Below are 25,344 nucleotides of genomic sequence, written 5' to 3'. Positions count from 1 at the left end.
TAAAAGGAAAAAAAATTATGAAAAATTTATTCTTAACACATCCACAGCATCATCACCTATAATTCTGTATTCTTACATGTATCTTATATTAACACATGTGGTCTATACAGTCCACCACAAAATATATGACAAATCTCTAGACAAATTTCATACTAGATTCTTCAAATTAATATGATACCAATACTGACTACAAACCTGTGGGTTGGTAAGAGAAAAGCCAAATGGGCTTTAATTTGTAGCTTAGATTGCAATGAGTTATGGTAAGGATTTACCATGCTTCTGTACTCACATGTACATTGTAGATGTAGAAAATTTATTAGGGAACACATTTCCTATGCTTGATATCTTCTTGTTTGGAATCGGGGCACAGGTGGGTATTGTGGTGTGTGGCGGATGCCAATATCTTTATTTCACAATCAATTCATTCCTTAATTTTTACAGCGAGAACAAAAAGGTTTTATAAGGTTGCTTAGAATTCACATTCATACTTAATTTGAGTTGCTTTCAAGTTGGAAAAAAACAGAGTTTTAAGATCACAAAGGGGAAGTCTAGCCCAAGAAAAGGTGATTTGAATGCAAAGAGAAAATCAAACAAGTATAGTGCTGAAAATTTCATTGAAATCGGATATCAAATAAGACAGTTTTCACAAAACAATTCAACATGTCCAAGTAAAATTCAAACTTTTTTTACATCTTAGTGAGGAGAAAATAAAATACATGTATTTCATATTTTGTAGAGTAAAATAAGAAAAAAAGAAAATGTAGGTGGATGGTGACGATGATTCCCTAATTTATATTAATCAAATAAATTTGGCGGGGGTGGACTTTGCCTTTTAAAAACTATATAAAATGTATTTTTACCTTGCATAACACAAAAGAATCTCACAAATCCATTATCCAGAGAAAATAAAATCCCCTTCTTGTCAAACAATGGCAATCATTATTTATGTATTTGTTTACAAATCACACATTATTTACATTATCTTGATGAAATTTAAATTACCGATATTCACAACTATTTTCAAGGTGTGCACCAAGATCTTAAACTCTGCAAATTAGAAAAAAATAAATAAATAAATAACTACAGTACCATGACACAGAATGTCATTTGAATATTACATACATGTATACTACGAGTGTTTGTATACCTTCATTATGAATACTTCTAACATTTTCCCTTTTTTCAATATAAAATGGTTTTGGAAATTTTACTTTGACCCTGTTTTTTAATGGTTATATATTTGCATAGCATTGACAATTTGAAATAGCACTCCTTTATCAATTATCAAGCAAACATATCCTGTGCCCCATTGTGTAAGATGTTCAAGGTGATATTACCGATTTCTGCTCCAACATTCTTAACTTTTGTACCTGTTAGGACCTAACAGACACACAACCCGAAAACATTACTTTCATCAACCACCTACCGTGGGCAGAAGCATAAAAATACAAATGGCATAATAAATAAAGTAAAATTTGTGTTTCTTCCCTCTAAACACTGTTTATGAAACTACATTAACTATAGTACAATAATATAGCACTAATCAGCCTTGTAGATATTGCAAAATAGATCAGCCATTTTTGTTAAAGACATTATGCTCTAATCAAGTGTTGAATATTCCATGTTCTAGCATTATGAAATATGTATATGACATTAAAAAGGCTGAATAAAGGTGATAGCACATGACTGGTGATAATACATTCACGGGTTATAACACTCTCGCCATGAGTGATATTGAAATGGGCATAGTGAACAATTAAATTGCCTGTGCCTCATTCAGTTAGGCAGTATTTATAATTCTAATTGTCCAAAACCTTATTTGGTGGGATGTTTGAGATACAAGTTCTTTGGATATGATATCGTCAAGTAGGCCTGTGAATCCAAACCGAATTAGTTTTTAATAAATTAATTATTTCAAATATTCTACATACACATATTTAATGCTATTTTGCTAATGACAATAACTTTGTATGTGTTTTAATAATTGAGACCCAGAGGTTCTTTAATTTACCTTTGAGTCATACCTAGTCATAGAGGGTGAAAAGATTTCATGGCCATCTTGTCGCTTACAAGGTTTCATCTACACTGTATGGATTTTGAGGTCTTGAGGTTTTCTGTCAAGGTTTGAGCCACATCAGAACGAAATACCTAGCGATGTATAATTGTCATGGTCATCGGGTTGCTTACCAGAGTTCATCTGAGCGATGACTATTTGATTCCTAGTTCCATTGGTTGTCTGTCAAGGACTGAATCACCTGAGAAAGGCATACCTAGAAGTGAATACCTGTCATGGCCATCTTGTTACATAACAGGGTCAATCTAAGCGATGACTATTCGATTCCTAGTTCCATTGGTTGTCTGTCAAGGACTGAATCACCTCTGAAAGGCATACCTAAAAGTGAATACCTGTCATGGCCATCTTGTTATTTAACAGGGTCAATCTAAGCGATGACTATCCGATTCCTAGTTCCATTGGTTGTCTGTCAAGGTCTGAATCACCTCTTAAGGGCATACATAGAGGTGAATACCTTCTATGGCCATCTTGTTACTTAACTGGGTCAATCTAAGCGATGACTATCCGTTTCCTAGTTCCATTGGTTTTCTGTCAAGGACTGAATCACCTCTGAAAGGCATACCTAGAAGTGAATACCTGTCACGGCCATCTTGTTACTTAACAGGGTCAATCTAAGCGATGACTATCCGATTCCTAGTTTCATTGGTTGTCTGTCAAGGTCTGACTCACCTAAAAAATGCAGACCTACATGTAGTGGTGAATAGCTGTCATGGACATCATGTTGCTCACCAGATTTCATTTGAGGATTCTGAGGTCTCTTATCAAGATCTGAATCACCTCTGAAAGGCATACCTCGTCATAGAAGGTGAATAGTTGTCATGGTCATCTTGATGCTTCCCAGAGTTCATCTGGGTAATGGCTGTAAGTATCTGATTCCTAGGTTCCTTATGCCTGATACCCATCTCCTTGAGATCGGAGTCATTGAGAGCAAGAAAGGCTTCCATGTCAACCTGGGTAGACAGAAACATAACAAACAAATAAAGCCAAAGTGTCGCAGCCACTCCAAGTATATGCACAGTTTTGATCATGTAATCCTTATCTGACACCAACTTCATCTTCTACTCTTTACAACAATCAAAACACAGAACAAGAGTATTTCATTATATTTCTGAGCATTTGTTTTCAGCCAGATGTCACAGTGCAAATCCAAAAGTAAAAGGAATATGTATATGTATATATTTCAATTGAGAAAAAAAAAGGTAATTTTTTTGTTTTTTTGCCACCCCCCCCCCCCCCGGCTCTATGCCATTTACTGACGTTATCACAAAATATGTCACACTTTTTACTTCTAAAGAATTAAGGTGTTTCTCTTATTCCTGCAAATAAAGTAGGATAGTATTTGCCCCTCCATGACTGTCTTTTATGAAGTAAACAACTGCAAGACTTTGATTTGATTTGATTTATTTCATTCTTCATAAAAACACATACACTGTATAAAAGTCAATACATATAAGTAAAAAACAATGATGAACATATAAATACATGATTATAGAAACTTTTGGTTCATTTTCAATATCATTCAATAAGCAAGATGAGCGAAAATATATATGGAACAGAATTACATAAATATGAGGGGGAAATGACAGAAAAAATGATCATCTGAACTTTTAACACAAACAGAACAATTAGATAAAATCACTAACATGCCTATTACGGCCCTGTCCCCCATTGGTTTTACACAAAGTAAGGCTAAAAGATTACAGAGGAATTAGAAGGATATGCTTACCTCTTGTTCTTCAAATATCGGTGCATATTTCTCTAATGATAGCTTCTTTAGCAGGCTTGATAATTCATCTGTAATGAAATAAGAAAGAGAGACGTACACTGTAAAAAGAGCAACATGCATGTATAAACTATTTTCTAACAAAAAGCTTACTTAAAAAAAAGAGATACATAATTAGATGATGCCGTGAGTTTATGTTGTATAGATATGGGACAAAGAGCTCACTAATATGCATGGCAATAGGGTATTAAAGATAAATTCCAGTTTTGGGAACGATCTCAAAATGACTTTTTACAGAATTTAATATAATGATCACCAAAGTGTCTGTTTGTATGAATAAAAAATAAGTGCCAAATGATTCTGGAAGAAATTGTGTAATTGCTGAGAAATAAGCAAAATAAACGCGGATTCGGTCACTTCCGTCGGGTCTTTATTCCAGCAATAATAATACACTGTCCCACGTGTGCCTATCTGTGTTGGCGATCTTCAGTGTGATCGTTTTTTAGCTAGATATTATGATTTCACAAAGTTCAGTTTATGTAACTGTACCAGATCTAGATCCACGATGATATATCAATACTTTACCTTGGTTTTACAGATTTTCTCACGAAATCAGTGTTTTACTGCAACTAAGTTCATTTAGTTTTAAGTCTAAAGAGCATAAATGATCTGTTGAGTAATCTGTATGTAGATTTTCTCAAATCAATCTGACACATTCCAATAGGTATCAGGAGCTGATCTACACAATACGAAAAGTCATGTACATGTACATACATGTATATGCATTAAGAAAGTGAAGATAACGGTGGAATGCTCTGCTCCTAGAAATAAGAATTTTGTCCTCACTTGCTTAATTTAAAAGCATTCTTCATTTATTTCCTAAGATCATACTCATATTTATTTTGGTTCTTTAGATGTAGGTTTCTTAAAAATAATTTGTTTTCTTTAGTTATCAATTCCTGTACTAAATGCAGATTAAGTTGGAATGAGTTTAGTTTCAATATATTGTAAAATGCATTGAGAATTGAGTATTTATCATCTTTTATTATCATGAATTTATCACCTTCTTCACTGATGCTGCTACTACCAGCACTGGTCTTCCTGGCACCTTGGAATGCTTCCCTCTGGACACCCCCAGAACTCCCTCCCCCTCCCCCACTGTGACTGGACCCTCCACCGCTCATCCTCCCCCTCCCCATTGGAATGGGGGATGGGGTTGGGGTGAGCGTGGAGGAGGTGCTCCCGCGGGTCGATGCACTGCCGCTGTGGGACCGGGTCTTGGGACGATGAACAGATGAGTTGGAGCCTATGTTTGCGGCAGTGAGGTTAGCGGAGTGGCGTCGGTTCGGGGGATTCGAGGTGGGAGCGTGCGATTCGTTGCTAGGCTGGGAAGGAGGTGAGGATGGTATCCTTAATGGGAGAAAAAAGGAGGAAAAGAAATATACATACATGACAAAAGTGGAAAAAAAAGTTAATGTTGAGAACTACAGACATGTTTTATTTCCTACAGAAAAGCAATACATTGATTGTCCAGGCATCAGAAACAATAAGGACAAGCTTTAATTTAAGGGGGAAATGCCTTTATCAAATAATTTATTCTGCAAAGGTGTTGTGGACTTTGGACCAAAAGATGGGGAGGAGTTAAAATCCTATGTTGTGGACCACGTTTCAAGATACATGTACATGAATACAAGAAATTGTAATAGCTCACAGTGATTATTTTAATCTTTCCCACGACTTGTGTCTCTAACATCTAATGTGACTAGCTACCCCAAAACCAACAATAAGTCACCGGGAAGGTTTTCTGTACATAGCCAAAACAGTAATTTTGTCTTCTTCAAAAGCAAAAATTTCAAAATTAGTTTATTTCAAAGAGTAATTCTTCTTCTTCATACTGACAAAATGTCAAGTTGAAAAGTTGAATAGAAAACAAGATAAGCAGGATTCCCAGCTTTTCAAGAAAAAAAAATCCCTGATTTTTCCTTGATGAAGTTTAAAAATTCCCTGATAATTACTTAAACCCATTCCTTGTTTCGCATGTTTTTTTAAGCTGTTGCAGTGAATTACATGTATTTTCAGTATAAAAAAGAATAATGTAAAACTAATTAGTACCACCATAACCAGTCATTCAATGGATGTTGTTTTGATATGCAACAAAACATAACAGTCTGAATGACTACCGTGCTTTTGACATTTGGGCTGGTCAAAATTCCCTGAATTTTTTTCCCTCATTTGAGGCATTTTCCCCTGATTTGATGTATTTTTTATTGAATTCCCTGATTTTCCCTGACTGAAAAGAAGTAAAATAATTTTCCCTGATTTCCCTGATGGACTGGGAACCCTGATAATGAGTTTCTGTGAGATAAGATATAAGAGTTTTTACAGACTGCTGCTTGGAAATTTCATTGAGATTGCAGTGTGCACATGTCATGCTTGAGTGATCCCCAGACTTGTTTACTCCTGATTTTTTTAAACTCTTGTACATTCAATCAAGTACTTGTTTATTGATTGATTGATCAATTTTGACAAGTTACATATCATTTTAAAGCTTTGGATGTGCTTTTTTAAACTCAATAAAAATGTTTTACATCATTTTGGGTGGATTATTGTTGGCTGTGGGGTGGCTGGTGACATACAAGACTGAGTTTTCAACTCTGCACTCAACAGACTACATAAAGGATTGCCTTACTGTGCTAAAGATGGAACTGATGACGCTGAGGCATATCGTTTCCTGGTTCCAAGTTGGTCTTCTACTGGAGCTACAGACCCATAGCTATCACCTGTAGTGTAAACATACATGTATCAATAGACATTGGTTAATGACAACACACAATAGGGGAAGTTGATGATTCAGTTACTGTAGGTTCAGCACAATAACATGAAATATGTATGTCTCAACCTCAATAACTGGCCCCTTTCTATTATTTGTCTTCATTTGGAAGAGGCATAATGCTCGAAATTCATCATGGGTTGAGAAGTGCTTTAAGTGCTTTAAGTGTAAAAAAGGAGAAAATGGGGGTTTGACGTACAAAAGTTTGATGGTTTTTAAGGCATTAACCATTGTGCATGCTTGGTCTTAAAACCATTTCATCTTTTCAAAAGGCCATCTCCATTAGCCCTAACTCTCTTGGTCCATGTTCATATAGTCTTACTGGCAAATGTTCTACAAGCAGAAGGTCTAATGATCACTGGGCTAATTACCAAGTGCTTCAATTACTATGGTGTCTAACTGCAATTTTGTCTGAGCATGCTCATAAGCTTACTTTCTTTTGACTAAGGGGAATTAATTCAACTGGTTGCAAGACAATTGGCAACTAGGTCAAGCAGAAATTAAACAAATGACAAGCAAACAATTTAATAGAATAAAGTTATTTTAAAAAATAAGGTAAGAAATAAAGTACAATACCTGCTCGGCTGGTTGTTGACCCATGAAGCACCCGACTGGACAGAACCCCAGAGGATGATGAATGTCCTTGCTTCCTTGCCGATAGCAGACCCCTGCTGAGTGCGGATGCCTCCCCTGATGAACTGGGGCTGATGGTGCTACTGAAATGGGCGGAGTTGGATGGGCTAATGCCGGTGCTTCCAGGCCTACGGGTGGTAAACATGGGGCGTGGCATGCGACTGGTGTTGGTGGTCGAGGTGGCGGTGGAGGTGGTGCTGGTGGTGTTACTCGATAGTGCCGTGCTTGGCCTTCCAGGACCCATGCCCTAGGGAGAGACCCATTAACATATCCAAATATATAGGTGACCTACCACCCCAAAACTCAAAATGAAAATTGAGATTTTTATTGAGCTTGAAAATTCATTTCCTAACCTTTAAAATGATAAATGATATGTTAAAATTGACCAACAATAACCATCATTGATTTAATGCAGAGGAAATTCAGCAAGAGTTTAAAAAATAAGGAGAAAACAAGGTTTGAAGGTTTGGGTTCACTCAAGCAAGAGATGTGCATACTGTGTAATCTCAGTGAAACTCCCAAGCAGTCTGAAAAAGTAGTGTCCAAGAAACTCTTGTATCTTTTCTTTTATTCAAGAAGGGGAATTGCTCTTTCAGATAAGCTTTTCTTTTATTTTTGGATTTTGGAGACTAAATTACTATTTTGGCTATTGAAAGAGAACCTTACCTGGCGACTTATTGGTGGTTTTGGGGTGGAAGGTCACATATAAATAGTAGCAGAGATGAGGACTTTCATCACAAAGTAACTTTATTTTGCCATTTATCTCCATAAATTTTGATGGAAAAAATTTGAGCCTGATGTATGATATAAAAGCTTTAGGTATAAGGAATATGTAGAAGTGAAATAATATCACTGATATTGGTATATGAAAGAATAACAGGCAATCAAATGAAGATGTCTAAAATTACTGGTGTTGTAACACCAACTTCTCCAAGCTTACCTTTGCTTTGGAGTGTGACCTCCTTGACTTGTCAGCATTGTGAAGCTCAAAACTCGGAGGAGGTAGAAAGGGTGGAATTACCGGGAGTAGTTTGTCATTATTCTTGGAATGAGGTGCTTGCATGTCCTGATTTATGACAAAGAAGGCAGGAAACATGTGTGAAAATAAAAACAGACTTTTACAGGAACTCTTCATGTGAGAAACTAAGGAGTAGATAAGAGAGAATTGTTACAAAAAAATATGTTTTTTTTTTATATCAATCATTCTGTACATAAGATCATAAATGAGATATGAAAACATCAAACTCATATATACTTTTAACTTTTTTGGGGGGAGCTGTTCATATAAACTTCTTTTACTGACCATACCCCTAAAAATATATTTTCATTCTGTCTTGCGATATCAAAAAATTCCTATTGCATTTCTCTTCTACTTTACATGACGTTGTTTGATTGACTAATCAATCCGTTAGCAAGAGATAAAAGGGGAAAACCAAAACTTTGTAGAGAATTTGAATATGGGCCATCCCAATACGTCATACTGGCAAAAAAAAAAAAAAATGTTTTTCAAAAATTAGTACAAACACGAACATTATAGTGGACAGTTCTATTTGAAAAAAAAAAACTCTTGTAGAACAAAAAAAAACCACATTTGGGTGAGATCACTGTTTACACCTTTTCTGACCATATCCCTCCATATTTCGATTTGAAAACGGATGTGTTATTCGCTATTGCGACATGGTAACCATGCCAAAACATCAGGTTTCTGAACAGACTCATCTGACTGGTTAACATTCAAAACTAGTGCACACTTGCCATTTTAGCCCATCTAACCTTGTCTGCACAATTCACCATGACCCATACCTTTGAAAAAGATGAAATACCAAACCTCGAACGTCATGTTATAATATGCATGTTACATTGACATTGAGAAGAAAATGTGAATCTACAGCTACCCGTACTCACCAATGGCTGAACAGGTTCGGGTTCTGATTGAAACACACAACAGAGAACATGAAAAAAAGAATACAATTTATTAGAGAACCACATAAGTCTGAAACATTAGTTCACATATGGTTAAAGATAAGAGCCATGTTTCATAAAACTTGTAATCATGCAATGACAAATGCTAGAAACATATAAAGAACAGTTGCATTTGGTCAACCAAATGGTAGCTCATGTATTGATTACAAGGTTTTATGTAACAAGGTTCTTGGTTCTGCAACACAAGCTTCAAGACTGATCATAAAATTGATTTTTATGATTGATTGTACACTGAGGTTAATGTAATCAATTGTAACAAATTGTTCCAATTGCCAAGCCTTGTGTTACAGAGCCAGATGTATCAAGAACTTCCATGTACCATTTCTTCTATTAGTAATACCATACCTTTCATAAAACAAAAAGTAAAAATGAATCAAATCCAAACAGTTTACAATAATGAAATACATAAATGTTGAAATAACACAATCCATTTGATAGGACAGCACATGACTTGGTGTATTTGAATCCAACAAATAAATTCTACAATTTAGAAACATGTTGAGGTTAAACCATCCAAAATAAAAAAAGAGAATATATTACAAATAACACATACACGCAGAAATAAACAAACAAATAACTCAACAAGTATATAAGTTTCCAATTTTACCCATCACCAACCCACACAGCCAAACTGAAATAAAAACAGAGATATCAATCTAGGGTCTGTTGTGGGTGCGTCGTGGTCTAGTGGTTCTGACTCTCGCCTTTGAAACAGAGGGTCGTGGGTGGGTTCGAATCCTAGCCATGGCGTGTTTTCCTTCAGCAAGAAATTCATCCACACTGTGCTGCACTCGACCCAGGTGAGGTAAATGGGTACCCGGCAGGAGTGATTCCTTGCATGCACTGAGCGCCGGTGATGGTAGCTCGAGCTAAAGCCGGGGTAATAATAGCAGCGCTTTGTATCCTTAGGCAAAAAGCGCTTTATAAATCCAGCTATTATTATTATTATTATAAAGAGCTACAATCAAATGCAACAACAGAAATCAAGCTCAACTTTATTTGCAAACAATCAGAAGTATGCATTTAGGACTTGGATATGAGTATCCGGTTTCCAATTAAATGCAGTCCATCCGTGAGGCTTAAACATGAATACTCACTGGTGCTTGCTTTTGAGAAAGAAACACGAGACCCTTCCTTGGATTTCCTTCTTTGATGTTTGCTGCCCTCTTTGACTGGCGAAGGTTCTCCTCCATTGACGTAAGAACTGCTGCCCATGCTCTTCAGGGTTTCATCCGGTCTGGCCGTATCGTCCGGGAAGGGGATGAGCTTCGTGGTTGACCCGAGCCCTCCCCGTAGTGTGCGAGTCAGCTTCAGGTTGCGGAACCGATTTGACATTCGAGACCACCATGCCTAAGAAGAACAAAGAATTGTTGATATTAATATTTATGGCCATTTAAAGCCTCCATTAATAATTGGAAAATGCCTCCAAAGTGATTGACTACTAATTCCAATTAAATGCTTTTTAAGGAATGCACATGTTTGAAAACTGTTAAAATGTGGAAGATATGAAATAAGTTTTTTAGTGGAAGCATTTTGTAATATTACATGATCAAAACAAAAATAAAGGAACTGCATAATTTTTTTCTTCTTGCTATAAAAACATTTCTCACAGATGAAATAGGCTGAAAATATGTCAGGATATAATCTTTGTAACTTTCTGATATGCATTTATTCAATATGTATGAGTGTTCGATGGGCACTGTTTATTATTTTTTTAAGCAAAGTGAAAATATCGAGGGATTTTCGAATTTTCAATTTTTATACAGAAGCACCGAGAGAAGAAGAAACGAAGAAGAAGAAGTAATAATACTATCTGGATTATAGAACACTTTTTTTCACAGGATAGTGTTATAGCTTTTTCAGCACAGTGCATTCAAGGAACGAATTCCAACCAATTACCCATTCACCTCAACTGAGTTGAGTGCAGCATGATTGCAATGTTAGATTAAATTGAACCTTCACCAAAGCTTAGCCAAAACTTCAATAGAAAAATCAAAAAAATTACTTAATCCATTAAAAATATTGATCATTTTCTGTATACAAGAAGAAAACATCACTTATACTCTATATATTCTGTTCAACTCGTCCTTCACTTAATATCAACCCAATGAAGTAAAAAAAAATGCAAGAATTTGCATTAAAGGTAATTTATCATCTTTCTCCAGAAGTTAGAAAGTCGTTGCCTATCCTTATTAACAAGATATGAATAACATCGGGCTGAAAAATTTGGATAGAGCAGAACAAAATTGGTGGTCCAATTATACGCTTTACTGTTTCTGGGGTCACTTCATTGCATTTTTGTACTAGGTTAAACAAATAATTGAATTGAATTTAATTTAATTGAAAATTCATCTTTTTTATTATACAAAAACCAAGAGAGGAAAGAATGTTTTTTTTTTTTTTTTTTTTTTGCTGATAGACACATAAACACACAAAAAGATAGACAGATCAAAGGAACCTTTCCCATAGTCCACACAAAAACTTGTTTATTAAATGCTCAAGAATGTCAAGTCAGCACAATTCACCAGCATTATTTCTGCCGCTATCAGAAAATTGGCGAGTATAGTCCGCTCTGCTATGCAGATGAGACAATAAAAAAAAAACCTTTCAGAGCTAGTCCTTAAAACTCCATTCTAATCACCATGGTGAACCAGGAATTCACAAGCTAGTATCAAAGCAGTGAGACTGAGGTATGTGCTGTGGACCAGTATGGTGATTGAGTCACTGCCTGGCAAGCATTATTGATATGAGTACCCATTCATTAGTAGGTAGATTTTTTTAATTGAATTGGTTAAATATATCTTTCCCTATTTTACAATTTTGTAGATACTATAAGTGCACCTGGAAGACAAACTTCTTCTTTTTATCTTTTGTTGGAAGAAGATAACAAGGAGTCTTTGCAACTGCAACCAGGACATATTCAAGAACACAGTATATGTATTGAAAATGACAAAGAATAGCTGAGAAATCTTTGTCAAAAATTGGTGAACCGGAACAACAGTTTCACCTTAAGTTTCGGAGGCGACAACAAATTGCAAACCTGTCTTTTGTCCATAGTCTGGGACTACACTGCTGTTTTGATTCGCCAATTTTCAACAAAGACTTCTTGTTTGTGCTTTGTCATGGAGGGTAAATACATTTGCTATGTTCTTTAATCAGTTGTTGGTCATGGAAGTAAAAACTCCTTAATTAACAATCTATTCAATAGATGACTTGTTCAATCCTACTAGTTCAGGGATTTTGTTTTTCTAATTTTTTTTTCAATCCAACATTCTTCCGTGAGGTAAATATGTGTTAACTTTTTTTTATTAAAAGGACAAATATTGGCAAAGGCACAGCAAACGTCACACAAGCCATTGTAAAATCAGCAAAGTATAAAACAGTCTGCAACCGTATGATGGTGACCAGACCGTGTGACGTTATTGACCTTTGACCTCATCACCTTGAGACCAGACTGCTTGGTATCCTCCTGGTCCTCCATCTGGTCTACGCTATTCAGTCTCGTCGTCCACATCTGACCGTTCTCTTGAACTTTGACCTCTGGAGTGGTTTGATCGTTGCCAACAGAGAGCAGTGTGATAGGAGCTAGGAGACGCGTCAATTCACTGCCAACTTTGTCTGTTTCATCTGAACAAACAATCAAAATGATAGAAAGTACTGATTTTACTAATATTGCTGTAGGAGTTGATCTGTTGTCTCACGATCAAGCAAACTGGTCTACGCTATTCAGTCTCATCGACCTTTATCCTGAGACAACAGATCAATTCCTACAGCAATTTTCTACTACCACAATAATCAACATCTTCCGCACTATTAAATAACATTAAATGAAAAAACATTCCCATTATAAACTGTACATATAGGCTTTTTAAAAACTGGGAATTATTAGAAGCTGTACACGTATGTACATTAAATACGTACTACAACCCCCTTTTCTTTCCACCTGGAAAATTGGGACTACATGTATCTCTATTAAATGGAAATAACATATAATATAGTTTAGATATACTTTTAACCAGCACTTCTAAGAATATGAAAACAATACTAATAAAAGTCAGAGCTGCATCTTTCATGCAGGAATCACACAATCTTCTTTTCATTGCAAATCCTAATGATTGAGAATGCGAGGAAAATCCTTAAGAAAATTCTATAGTGAGATTTCAGCTTAAGAACCACCACAATGTTCTAGCACTGCTTTGCATGGGTGTCATTACCTGATACGATGACCAGAGCAAGATCCAGGGCCTTGCAGCCGTCCCGGGCCTGAATGTTGAGATCAGCACCAGCTTGGATCAAGTACTTCACTACATCTTTTCTCCTGATAAGCAAGTAAATTACAAATAATACATGAACATTAAATCTATATCACATCCTCCATTGTTATATTTGCAGATTCCTTGAGGAATACAAAATTGAGTAAAACCTTTTCATCCAGGACTAAAACATCATTTGAAATATAATCTATTGATGAATTTTAATTCAAAAATAGAAATCTAAAGTAATTTTGATTCATAGAAACATTTCTCCTTTTAAAGTGTATGTCTTTTTGAAGTTTAGCTATAAAGAATGTATCTCAAGTAAGACATTTACCAGTTCGCATTAAAAGTAGCAATTTTATGCAGAAGATCCAATTTTAGGATTTTAGGTATTTTCCTTATAAAACATTGTTATATTTAAGCATTGAAAACAAGATACTGATAGAATCAAAACTGGCTGTTGTTAATAGGTTTAAAAAGGGGAATCCAACCCAAATAAAAACTTGTTTTTATAAGAAAGAGAAAAATCAGACAAGTTGATAGGTGAAAGTTTGAACAATATTGGACAAACAACAAGAAAGTTATGAATTTTTAAAAGTTGTAAATATTGGTAATCACTATACCCATGGAGACTTCAAATTGGCCGCATATGGGATGTCATAGTGATGTAAGGCAAGGACTACTCTTCTATGTACTCCAATACATATTATGGCTGAAATGTCATTTTCCCAAAAGTTTTATTTCAAATTATATTTTTCTTTCATGAGGACATAAAACAATATACTACCTGGGTTATATTTAGATTACTGCCCCAGGGGAATGTGTACTTAGGAGAAAACCACAAATCCCTGATAATTAAGTACATGGCCTATGGGAAAGTTGTCCTTGCCCCTTGTCATAATTTACTTACCCAGTTGCCAATTTGAAATCTACATACTATTAGTGATCTCAATTTTAAAGCAGCTATAACTTTCTTATTGCTTGTCCGATTTATTTCAAACTTTCACCATTCTGTTTAATTTATTTTTCTCCTTCCCAACACAACATTTTATGGCCAAGGCTGGATTCCCCTTTAAGCCTATTTTTCATTTTTATGTATTTTGCCTGAATTTGTAGAGAACTGAATTAAAAGATGAAAGGCTAGATATCTATCACAAAATGTGGTACTTTTTTCTTGAGATGTGATGTTTAGTGCTGCAAGTCTTTTGCAGCTCTATTGTGGAGAATGAAAAAAAAGCTCTAAATTTTTACCAGGTCATCCGTCCTCTGTGAAAAGTGAGGGGGTGTAGAGGGAATGTTCTGTTGAAAATTTTGAAATCATGAGATTCATTTTGGTTGACTTGTAGTTTTAGAGGTTGCAGGATAACTACCTGTGGAATGTGGCCTGCATGAGGGCTGTCCATCCGCTCTTGACATCTTGACGGTTGATCTCGGCTCCTCTCTGGACCAAGGTCTCGGCAATGTCCCTCCTGCCTAACATAGCGGCGATCATGAGGGGCGTGGCACCTTCTACAGAAGTGTAGTTGCTCTGCATGGGGTCCTTGTCAAGAATGCGCTGGACAAGCTTCAGGTCTCCTACAATATCAAAATGAAAAGTCTAGCTTACAATACATTTCAAAGTCCATATACACATGTACAGTAAAATTAGGCATAGAAAAAATTGTTTTGATACCCTCATCTGACCAACCACAAAACGCTAAAAACAGGGTCGCTACATGTATTTCAGCGGACCCAAAATATACAAATCTATTGTAATTATTAGATAATGTCAGATTCAGGCATAGCATTTACTCAAATTTGTATTCAATGAATTAAAAAAAGCACTTCCAATACACATTTTGACATGTTTGACTGCATAAATAAATCATCCCTTGCATGATTTTCTTTGTGCAGCGCAGTCAGCAAAGTAATTTTAATAAAATGAAACCTTACCAACCAACCATTCAGATTTTGGAATCATGAGTGCAAAATAATGATTATTTTAAGGCCTTTTGATAAGATAATCTACAGCAGAGTGAGAATATTAGTTGAAAATAAACATCAATAGAGGCAATCAAAAAATTAGTCAATGGACATAGCCAATCACATGTGCTTAAATGGGTCATATGTGCACTCTTTATCTTTATGCTAGCATGTACCATGGTGCAAAAAGTGAATAGCAAAAAAAACAATGTTATAAAACCATTCAGTGCACACAAAAATGAACATTATTGATATACTTCAGTAGTCATGATAACTATATCTTTATGGAAAGCCTTGCTTATAATCAACTAGCAATGCCAATCTTGAAAATTAGTCAAAATCTCCTGCCATGTACTCGTACCAAATCATCATGAATCCGCATAATAGAACAAATAATGCACAGGTTCAAGTTCATGATGTAAATGGCAATGCTGGCATCTCAGGAATTTGCATACATTCCTGAGTGTCAGTTGCATTATTAATTACATGTACCTTGTTCAGTGGCTTCAATGATTTGAGATTCTGTACTATCATCCCCTGCAAAACGAAAGCAAATAAGAAAAGAGAATATCATATCAAATACATAGGCCTACACAAGTATTGAATCTTATCCATTTTGTCAATTGGTATTTTTAAATGCCTCTAATTCTTATCACTTCATATTTCATGACCATATTGGCTTTACATCCCCCTCAAGATATCATACACAGAGTGTTTGATGTTCCATGGTATCACCATGTTTGCAGTAATCAAACCAAACCATTGCTTTAACCATCATTTACTCAAAATTCCTGCAAATCAACTTAAAACAAACATACAAAGAAATCATGACATGAGATATTGCTAGGAATGTCTGCACATTATTAACAATATGATTGCACATGTTCTGTCAAGGCATAATTCATAGACTGTGTGCTCATTTGAAATTTTGACCCGAGTAGACAAACCAGGGTGCATTATGCTAACTTTCATTTCAGGGCAATTCCATAAAATGATCAACCTTTTTGTGCGTCCGACCCCCATTTTTCTCAAGTCTTACTTCACTTCATAAACTGCCCGAGTTAGGGTTCTTTGAGAACATTACAGATTGTCAAAAGAACAAGAAATCAGAGACAGAAAATTTCATGAAGGTCCCATATATCGGGGATCGGATGTACACATTTTATATAATAATCAGAAAAAGAATTATTTCATTTTATTTACCTGCAGATGGTCTGTTGATAGTCTTCTTTTCCAGGAACTCCTTTGCTCTCTTGTTTTTACACAAGACAGAAATATCACATGCTGTCATGTTATTGATATTTAAGGCGTTGGGATTGCATCCTGAATCAACCAAGTATTGCACTGCAGAAACATGTCCACTCAATGCCGCAACCATTAGCAAGGTCCAACCAGTTCCTGGGTCTGTGAAGAACTGGTCATCGCCCCTGTTCATGAGCTGGCGGAGAATGGCTTGATGACCCTTCATTATGGCTGCCAACGTAGGTTTCAAGACAGGTCCATAGATATCACCTGTCCTTTGATCGTTGGTGTCAACACCCGATAGATCTAGGAATATATTCACGATGTCCGAGTGTCCTTTGAAAGCAGCGAGTGTCAAGGCTGTCGCGCCCATCTTGTTCCGTATGGAAGGATTGGCTTTGTTCTGCAGGAGAAGGACAACGATGTTGGTAAATCCATGGTAGGTTGCCTGCATCAGGGCTGTCCAGCCATAGCTATTCTGGGTATCTAGTCCAGCACCCCGCATGAGCAAAAGACGAACAACGTTCTCATGCCCATTGGCTGCTGCGATTTGGAGAGGGGTGAAGCATTCGCCCCCATCACAGTCCACCTCGATGGCTGCTGCATCATCATCCAGAAGCTGCTGGACAGCATCAAGGTCCCCGCACTCACAGGCAGCAATCAACTGCCTGGGTAGATCATGGTAATCCCCATCCACCATACTTGGCTAGTCTTCTCATTCTAACTTGAAGTTCAACTTGGATTCCATATATGTGCTTATGTCATATTCAGTCTCCAAGATATATTGCTTCAATCTGCATGAGAAAATAAGGAAAAAAATTGTACAAACTAGGATGAACACAATGTCACATTTACATTGCTGAAAATAAGAAATATTCAATAACTTTTGAAGGTACATATATGATATTTATTGATAACACTTTTTTTTGGGGGGGGGTCAAGTACCTTCTTTAAGCAATGTTCTAATCAGATACATTCATCCAACTGTATTACAATTATTAAATCAATTAATTTTGTAACAGACCCACTTGAGGTATAAATGGCAACATACAGTAACATGCATGACTTGACTCAATGCAATAAAACTTACCAGTGTTATATCTGTCTAGTTTCCCAACTAAACGGTTTAGAGAACTAGTACAAACTTTTATGTAGCACTACAAAAATTTGCAGTTCTATATACCATGTGTATTCATACATGTATGCACTGCCACTAAGTAACTAGCAAATCAGGTAGCAAATTATGGATTTATTTACATATCACCCCCAAGTAGTACATAGTAACCAGTCACCAAAGGTGTCTTGTGCCCGATTGTTGCTGCTCATTCATTCATAAATGAATGAGACATTAGCAGTACAATGTATATCATTCATACAGGACACCTACAGTGTATTGTGTGTAATCATGCAACTAAAAGTTGTATTGCGCACTCCGCAGAGAAATTGAAATCACAATTAATTGGAGGACCTACATGGAGCGGGGCCAAGAGAAGAATAAAGTTAGGCCTAGTATTAGATCAAGTTCTAGATAGACTCTAACGGGCTACAAGTAGATCATCATGTTTGTACCCATCACCCGTTTCTTCATTTTGGGGCCTCACCAGAAATGGCTCACAGATTTTCACTTCAAATGTGTGGATTTTTTTTTAATCTCATTTCGATACCAGTTTGGAAATGGTATTTGAAACTTGTATGATTTCTCATACACACTAATCTGAAGTTCCAAAGAAAACTATGGATGCAATAATTTTTTTAGAAATTTTAACAATTCAATTTGGCCTCCATGTACATTATGTACAGGCATGCACAGCCACAAGATTACGTCTGAGAGTTTGAACGAAGACATCAATATCTAATTCTAAGCCAAAATGTGGCTGTTCGAGACTTCCAGATCCCCGTTGATGCAGAAAATAAAATCTGGTTATTGATTGGATCCAATTAGAATCTGGAGAGTAAATCTGGATCAAAATCTGGTTAATAAATAATTGAGCTATATTTAATTATCAACTCTTAAGCACCAACAAGGACAAAACAAAAATCTGAATTTCAGCTGCCAGCTGGAGTGTCCAAATATTCTGTAAGTAAGTAGTTGTACTCCAAGCAGACCTATTAATGTAAGTTAGACATCATATAGTGTGTGTGTGAGATCATGAGGGGCCTATTTCTCAACACCGTCATACATGTACTTCTTGACTAAATCAGAGATAGTGAGCTACATGTACCGTAGTTGTACGCTAACCATTTCATGAAGTCCCCTTTGCCAAGATCGGGGACAACAACTTGACTAAATATTTATGACACCTCCGACCCAGTCAACTTCTTTTGTAATGACGCAGTGGCATCATGTGGATAGAATGTGACAGGCAAAAGCGCCACAAAATTTGAAAATTATAATTACATAATCAATCACAGAAGTTGAAATCACGTTGCAAAATAATTGGGATAGATCATTCAATAATTGTAATGCAAAGAAATGACTCTACATGTACTTGAAAACTTGATAATTCACCATTTTAAACATGTGCTCGTAGGCAAGAATTTACATGTACTTGTTCTTTTCATGCAACAAGTTACTGGCCTGACAGTGATTTTTACCGGTCTGGGACCGTCGGACCGGCGATAGTGTCACGCGCTGTGTATAATACATACTCTATGTAAGGAACATTATTGCGACGAAAATTTTTATTGAAATTAAAGAAAAATCATTGAAATTAAAGAAAAAAATTAATCTAAGTAATTTCTAAATTGTTAGGTGTGCAGACATGGGGCCCCCTACTAGTACTGTACTAGTATAGTGAGTGATTACCAACCAGTCTTGTATTACCGAACGCACGCATCGTTCAAGTCAGAAAATAATTTCATATGCTCAAAACTTTGCAACATCCTTCCAAAGGGAACTTGAAATGATAAAAAGATGATGAAAAATAGTCACATTTTCAAAGTCTTAATATTCTCTAAATGATATTAAAAATATGGTCAAAATAGCTCATCAGTGATTTTGTTGTTTTCTCAACTTTTCCCATAGAAAACACACGTTCAGTAATATACCTTTTTCAAGTGACCAAAATATTTCACATGTGAAGAGGGGTCCATTGGGAGCTGATAATATCGTAAAAAAGAAAAATGTTTTTGGCAAAATTTTTGCATCTGTAGATTCCTGTATTTGCGTATTTATGGTGAAAGTTTGGTGAATTTTATGAGAACAATGTGTGTGATCATACATGTAATCATATGATTGAATTCATGAAAAGTGTTCGGTAATGTAATACGATCCACTACCATACTAACCATAGGACTGGCTAGATCTAGAATTAGATGACTAACGTTAGATCTCGATCTAGAAGTCTACTCGCCGTCGATTCTTCAATTCTCATATAGACCAAAAGCTTCGGTCTCTGTTACGTTGGTTGTTCCGCTGAACTCCGTTGGCTCCACTCACCAAATACAGAGACCGAAATTCTAGCTCGATCTGTACAGGGACTCAATGGCCATATGTTTATGTATTGCCCGAGTGCTCTTGAATAGGCTAGTACCTGTCATCGCAGAAGACCACTTCCCAGAAACCCAGTGTGGCTTCAGAGCAAACCGAGGTACCACAGACATGGTCTTCGTCCTCCGTCAGCTCCAAGAGAAATGCCGGGAACAAAATAAAGGACTGTACATAACGTTTGTCGACCTAACCAAGGCATTTGACACGGTGAGCAGAAAGGGCCTCTGGCTAATCTTGGAACGCCTCGGTTGTCCCCCAAGGTTCCTCAGTATGATCATCCAGCTGCATGAAAACCAGCGTGGCCAAGTTAGGTTAAACAGCCATCACTCCGAATCTTTCCCAATCACAAATGGTGTGAAACAGGGTTGTGTCCTTGCACCGACGCTGTTCAGTATCTTCTTCAGCGTAATGCTCAAGCAGGCCATGGAAGGTCTTGATGAAGACGAGGCTGTCTACATCCGCTACCGCCTCGATGGCAGTCTATTCAATCTCAGGAGACTGCAGGCCCACACAAAAACTTGTGAGCAAATATTTAGAGACCTTCTCTTTGCCGATGATGCTGCCCTCGTTGCCCATACCGAAAGAGCCCTGCAGTGCTTGACATCCTGCTTTGCGGAGGCTGCTCAACTCTTCGGACTCGAAGTCAGCTTGAAGAAGACGGAAGTCCTCCATCAACCTGCACCCCGGGAAGAGTACCGCCTTCCTCACATCACTATTGGCGAGACTGTGTTGAAGAGCGTTCACCAGTTTACCTACCTGGGATGTACAATTACTTCAGACGCCAAGATTGACAGGGAAGTAGACAACAGACTGGCCAAAGCTAACAGTGCCTTCGGCAGACTGTACAAGCGGGTCTGGAGAAATAAGCATCTGAAAAGGGGCACCAAGATCAGCGTATACAGAGCTGTTGTCCTCACCACCCTACTGTACGGTTCTGAGTCGTGGGTAACTTACCGCCACCACATGCGACTCCTGGAGCGTTTCCATCAGCGCTGTCTCCGGATCATCCTCAACATTCACTGGACCGACTATGTCACAAATGTTGAGGTCCTTGAACAGGCGGAGATCCCCAGTATCGAGGCCATGCTGCTGAAGACTCAGCTCCGTTGGGCAGGACACATCTCAAGAATGGAAGACCATCGCCTGCCCAAGATAGCCCTGTACGGCGAACTTTCTACTGGCAATCGTGACAGAGGGGCTCCAAAGAAACGCTTCAAGGACATCCTGAAGAAGTCCCTCGGTACATGCCATATCGATCATTGCCAGTGGTCTACTCTGGCTGCTGACCGTGCTAGCTGGCGACATATAGTCCATCAGGCTGCCTCTTCTTTCGAGGAATCCCGAAAAGATCACCTGAGGGAGAAACGTCGCCGCAGAAAGAATCGCGAAGCCTCAGCAGCCACACCAAACGTGACTTTTGACTGCGGCCGCTGTGGCCGGGCCTGTCTATCACGTATTGGCCTTGTGAGTCACATGCGTGCCTGCAGTCGACGTGGACTGCCTTTATAAATCTTCGTTCGCGAAGCAAGCCAAGATGAAGTTCGGATAAAACAGGGAAGTGCAGTTGCGCGACAGCCGAAGTAAGTTACTGTTTTTTTCTCCTTTTAAGTTTATTTTTCCCCGATTTGGTGCATTTCAGGCCAAAACGGAATAATCTTCATTTTGGTACAGTTCTTTTTATATATTTTATGAAATAAAAACAAAAATCAATGAGCCCCATCGGGGGGATTTTGCATTGTTAACCCCCTCATGGTGGCTGCACGATAGCAAGCTGTCTGTGTACGAGGAGAAATTAAAATAAATTAAAAATGTTTAAATTCTCATAGTCTGTGTGTCGGGTAGACCATGAAATGCCAAAAAAATAACAAACATTGAACTTGAATAGTGCAAGAAGAAGGCAAATGAACTTTCAATCAAAACACAAACAAATCGCCAGACAGTCAAAGCGTAGGCCTAGGCCGTAGCAACAGGGGCATCGATCCATTTTTCAGATTGGGGGGGAAAAAACATGAATCAACTTTCCAAAGGCGCTCGATCACACAACAAAACAAACAAACTCACGCACACACACACATGCATATCATCACCAAATGATGTAACCTGTTTTGAATAATAAAATCATCCCGACCCTGAAGAAGGTCTATGACCGAAAAAGTTTGGAAGATTATGTCTCCTCACGGCGTTTCTATTAAGTCTTCTTTTGTTTCTACATTACGACGCCGACGCAGAACTCTTTTATTTATATATATATATATGACTCATGAGATAGAGAATATATCTCACCAACAAATTAATGTGAGCGCGAAGCGCAAGCTCAAATTTTTTAGTATACTGACATGAAAACAGGAAAAAGGTGCCTGTTTAGGACTGTTTGTAGTAACTCATGAGGAGGATACATATCTCACTACACAGATAATGCAAGTGCCGAGAGCGAGCTGAAATTTCTTTATATTCTGACCTGAAAGCTTGATATTCTAAGCATTTTTGGTACCAATGATTAAGATGGGTATCTAAAAAAAAACAATACCGGTAGATGCAAGCGCGAAGCACGAGCTGAAAATGTTTATATTTCGATCTGAAAAAAATTGACAGTTTAATTGACGTTTTTAATAAAGAACAAGATATAGGATGGGGGGTGGGGTGTCCGGACACTTTATATTTTTGAAGCCTTCTTTTTGTCTTTGGATTACACTAAAAATATGAATTCAATAGTTGTAATCATCTTCTATTTTGTTCTCTATAATATTTCCTAACATTTTGTACTAAAAAATTGATGAAACTTCGCTTGTAAATTTTTCCAAATGACTTTTTAAAATTGATCGTCCGGACACACAACTGGGTATATATCCAACAAAAGATTATTGCAAATCGAAGTGGGAGTTCTTTTGAGGTTTAGAACTGAAAACGGAAAATAATAATCACCTATTTAATCATGAAAAGTATGGGTTTTTGCTACAGAAATGATGCGAGCGCGAAGCACGAGCTGAACATTTTTATATTCCAATCTGAAAAGCGGACATTTTGAGCACGATTTAAAATAAAGAACGAGTTGTGTATCTTAATCTCGCTTGCTGATTTCTGTGTCACATTACATTGTACATGCGGAATTATGGGGGGGGAAAAACGATATGTTTGCCCCCCCCTAATATTTTCATCGGTGGGCGATCGCCCCCCCCCCCCCCCTGGTCCAGGGGGGCCGTTTCATAAAGCTGTTCGTAAGTTAAGACTTTTTAAGAGCGACTTTAAAGGGGAATCTAACCCAAATGAAAACTTGTTTTTATAAGGAAAAGAAAAATCAGACAAGTTGATAGGTGAAAGTTTGAACAATATTGGACAAACGACAAGAAAGTTATGAATTTTTAAATGTTGTAAATATTGGTAATCACTATACCCATGGATACTTCAAATTGGCCGCATATGGGATGTCATAGTGATGTAAGGCAAGGACTACTCTTCCTTGTACTCCAATACATATTATGGCTAAAATGTCATTTTTCCCAAAAGTTTTATTTCAAATTATATTTATCTTTCATGAGGACATAAAACAATATACTACCTGGGTTATATTTAGATTACTGCCCCAGGGGAATGGGTACTTAGGAGAAAACCACAAATCCCTGATAATAAAGTACATGGCCTATGGGAAAGTTGTCCTTGCCCCTTGTCATAATTTACTTCATCATCATCATCATCTGCTGTAATCTTCAAAGGGCTCTGCAGCCTATCACGAAGATGAACTGAAACTTGGACGCACGTTATGAGGAGGAGTGAGGAATACTTTCAAGCTGATTTTGCAGAAGCTTTTGAAAGCTGTCAAGCGAGACTGCATTAACTATTTGGAAAGGGAGTTTATTCCATTCAGGTACAGATCGTTGGGCAAAGGCAAATTTGTCAATATTGCCTCTTGGACGATATGTCTGAAAACACTTGTTGTGATTTTTCCTAGTGACAGTGGTGCTTAAGGAGAAGAATTTGTCTTGGGGTATTGCAGCAAGGTCATTTACAATCCTATACACCATGCTGAGTCTGCTTACAGTGCGTCGAGAAGACAGACTAGGCCACTTCAGCTTGGTGAGCATGCTGGTTACGCTGCTGGTTCTACTGTAATCAGCTAAGACATAGCGAGCCGCTTGCCTTTGGATTCAGTTGCCAATTTGAAATCTACATAGTATTAGTGATCTCAATTTTAAAACAGCTATAACTTTCTTATTGCTTGTCCGATTTCTTTCAAACTTTCACCATTCTGTTGAATTTATTTTTCTCCTTCCCAACACAACATTTTATGGCCAAGGCTGGATTCCCCTTTAAGAACGACTGGTGAACCTTTCTTACGCGCTTAAAAATCGTCAATGAATATACCATTTCCCCCGCATATTCCACAAGGATCACCAGTCGTTCTTAATCTAAGAGTCGCTCTTAAGTACTTACAAACAGCTTTATGAAACACCCACCAGGATCGACGCCTCTGCATAGCAACCATCACTGACAAGTCACAGACACAGCTGTCATACTGTCACTAACAGATACAGGCTTTATACAGCTACAGCCACAGGCATACAACTGCTGGCAGGCTAGGCCGGAGTTGGGCCGTGCGAGTCGCGTGTAAGATGGCCTATTCGACGATTTACGTTAGGCCTAACTAAAAACTTTTGTTCAGATCAGCTTAGCTGTGCCATTTTTGGCCCGGAATACATTAAGTTATCACTAGTAATTCACGCTGGCAATAAAGGACAAGAACATACAATAACATACCAGGACTCAGGACCAAAAGTAATGTTAAATGTAGGAACTGCGATCATGATTTTCCGTTTCGGTTCTCCGTCATCAATTTCAATTACCGAAGTGTCGTGTAGCGTATAGCCTAAAGATACCGCGTACCGGTGGGTACCGTACCGGTGCTCGGGATGCTCGGGGTGCACATCTTGGGGAGGTATCGAAAGCAGAAGGGTATAAATTTCGTATTGTTTTCCAGTGTCGGTACTCGGTCTTGCCTCATCGGGAGGGTGCATGTGTACCCATCCGAGTGCACCCCAAGCCTATACACCCTTGCTTCTGCCAAATAATTTTAGCATTTACAGTTTGCAGAAGGATTGTCATTATAAGCAGATTGCCTGAAAATATGAGAACCCTGGATTTATAACTCATTAAATC

The 25,344-nt window shown here is 37.5% G+C and overlaps 1 protein-coding gene across 3 annotated transcripts; it reads right to left on the bottom strand.

Moving 5' to 3' along the window:
• On the bottom strand, positions 1-25,344 carry LOC135153165 (ankyrin repeat and SAM domain-containing protein 6-like). 3 transcript variants are annotated; one of them, XR_010292680.1, is made up of 15 exons: positions 24,946-25,156; positions 16,665-17,497; positions 15,954-15,998; positions 14,870-15,074; positions 13,458-13,561; positions 12,686-12,870; positions 10,341-10,593; positions 9,166-9,188; positions 8,201-8,326; positions 7,204-7,507; positions 6,487-6,577; positions 4,861-5,207; positions 3,801-3,868; positions 2,637-3,024; positions 1-2,406 (listed from the first exon to the last, which is right to left on the bottom strand). XR_010292680.1 is itself a non-coding variant. In XM_064095256.1 (14 exons), exons 2-14 carry the CDS (start codon positions 17,401-17,403, stop codon positions 2,848-2,850), a joined length of 2,667 nt encoding a protein of 888 aa, XP_063951326.1. In that variant the 5' UTR covers positions 17,404-17,497; positions 24,946-25,344; the 3' UTR covers positions 1-2,847. The 3 variants fall into 3 exon arrangements, 1 of the variants encoding a protein (XP_063951326.1); XR_010292679.1 differs by having other exon boundaries at positions 1-2,499; positions 2,744-3,024; positions 24,946-25,047; XM_064095256.1 differs by having other exon boundaries at positions 1-3,024; positions 24,946-25,344.

The sequence above is a fragment of the Lytechinus pictus genome, chromosome 2 (assembly GCF_037042905.1).
Source record: "Lytechinus pictus isolate F3 Inbred chromosome 2, Lp3.0, whole genome shotgun sequence".
NCBI lineage: Eukaryota > Metazoa > Echinodermata > Echinoidea > Temnopleuroida > Toxopneustidae > Lytechinus > Lytechinus pictus.
This window is presented reverse-complemented; position numbering and strand designations above follow the sequence as displayed.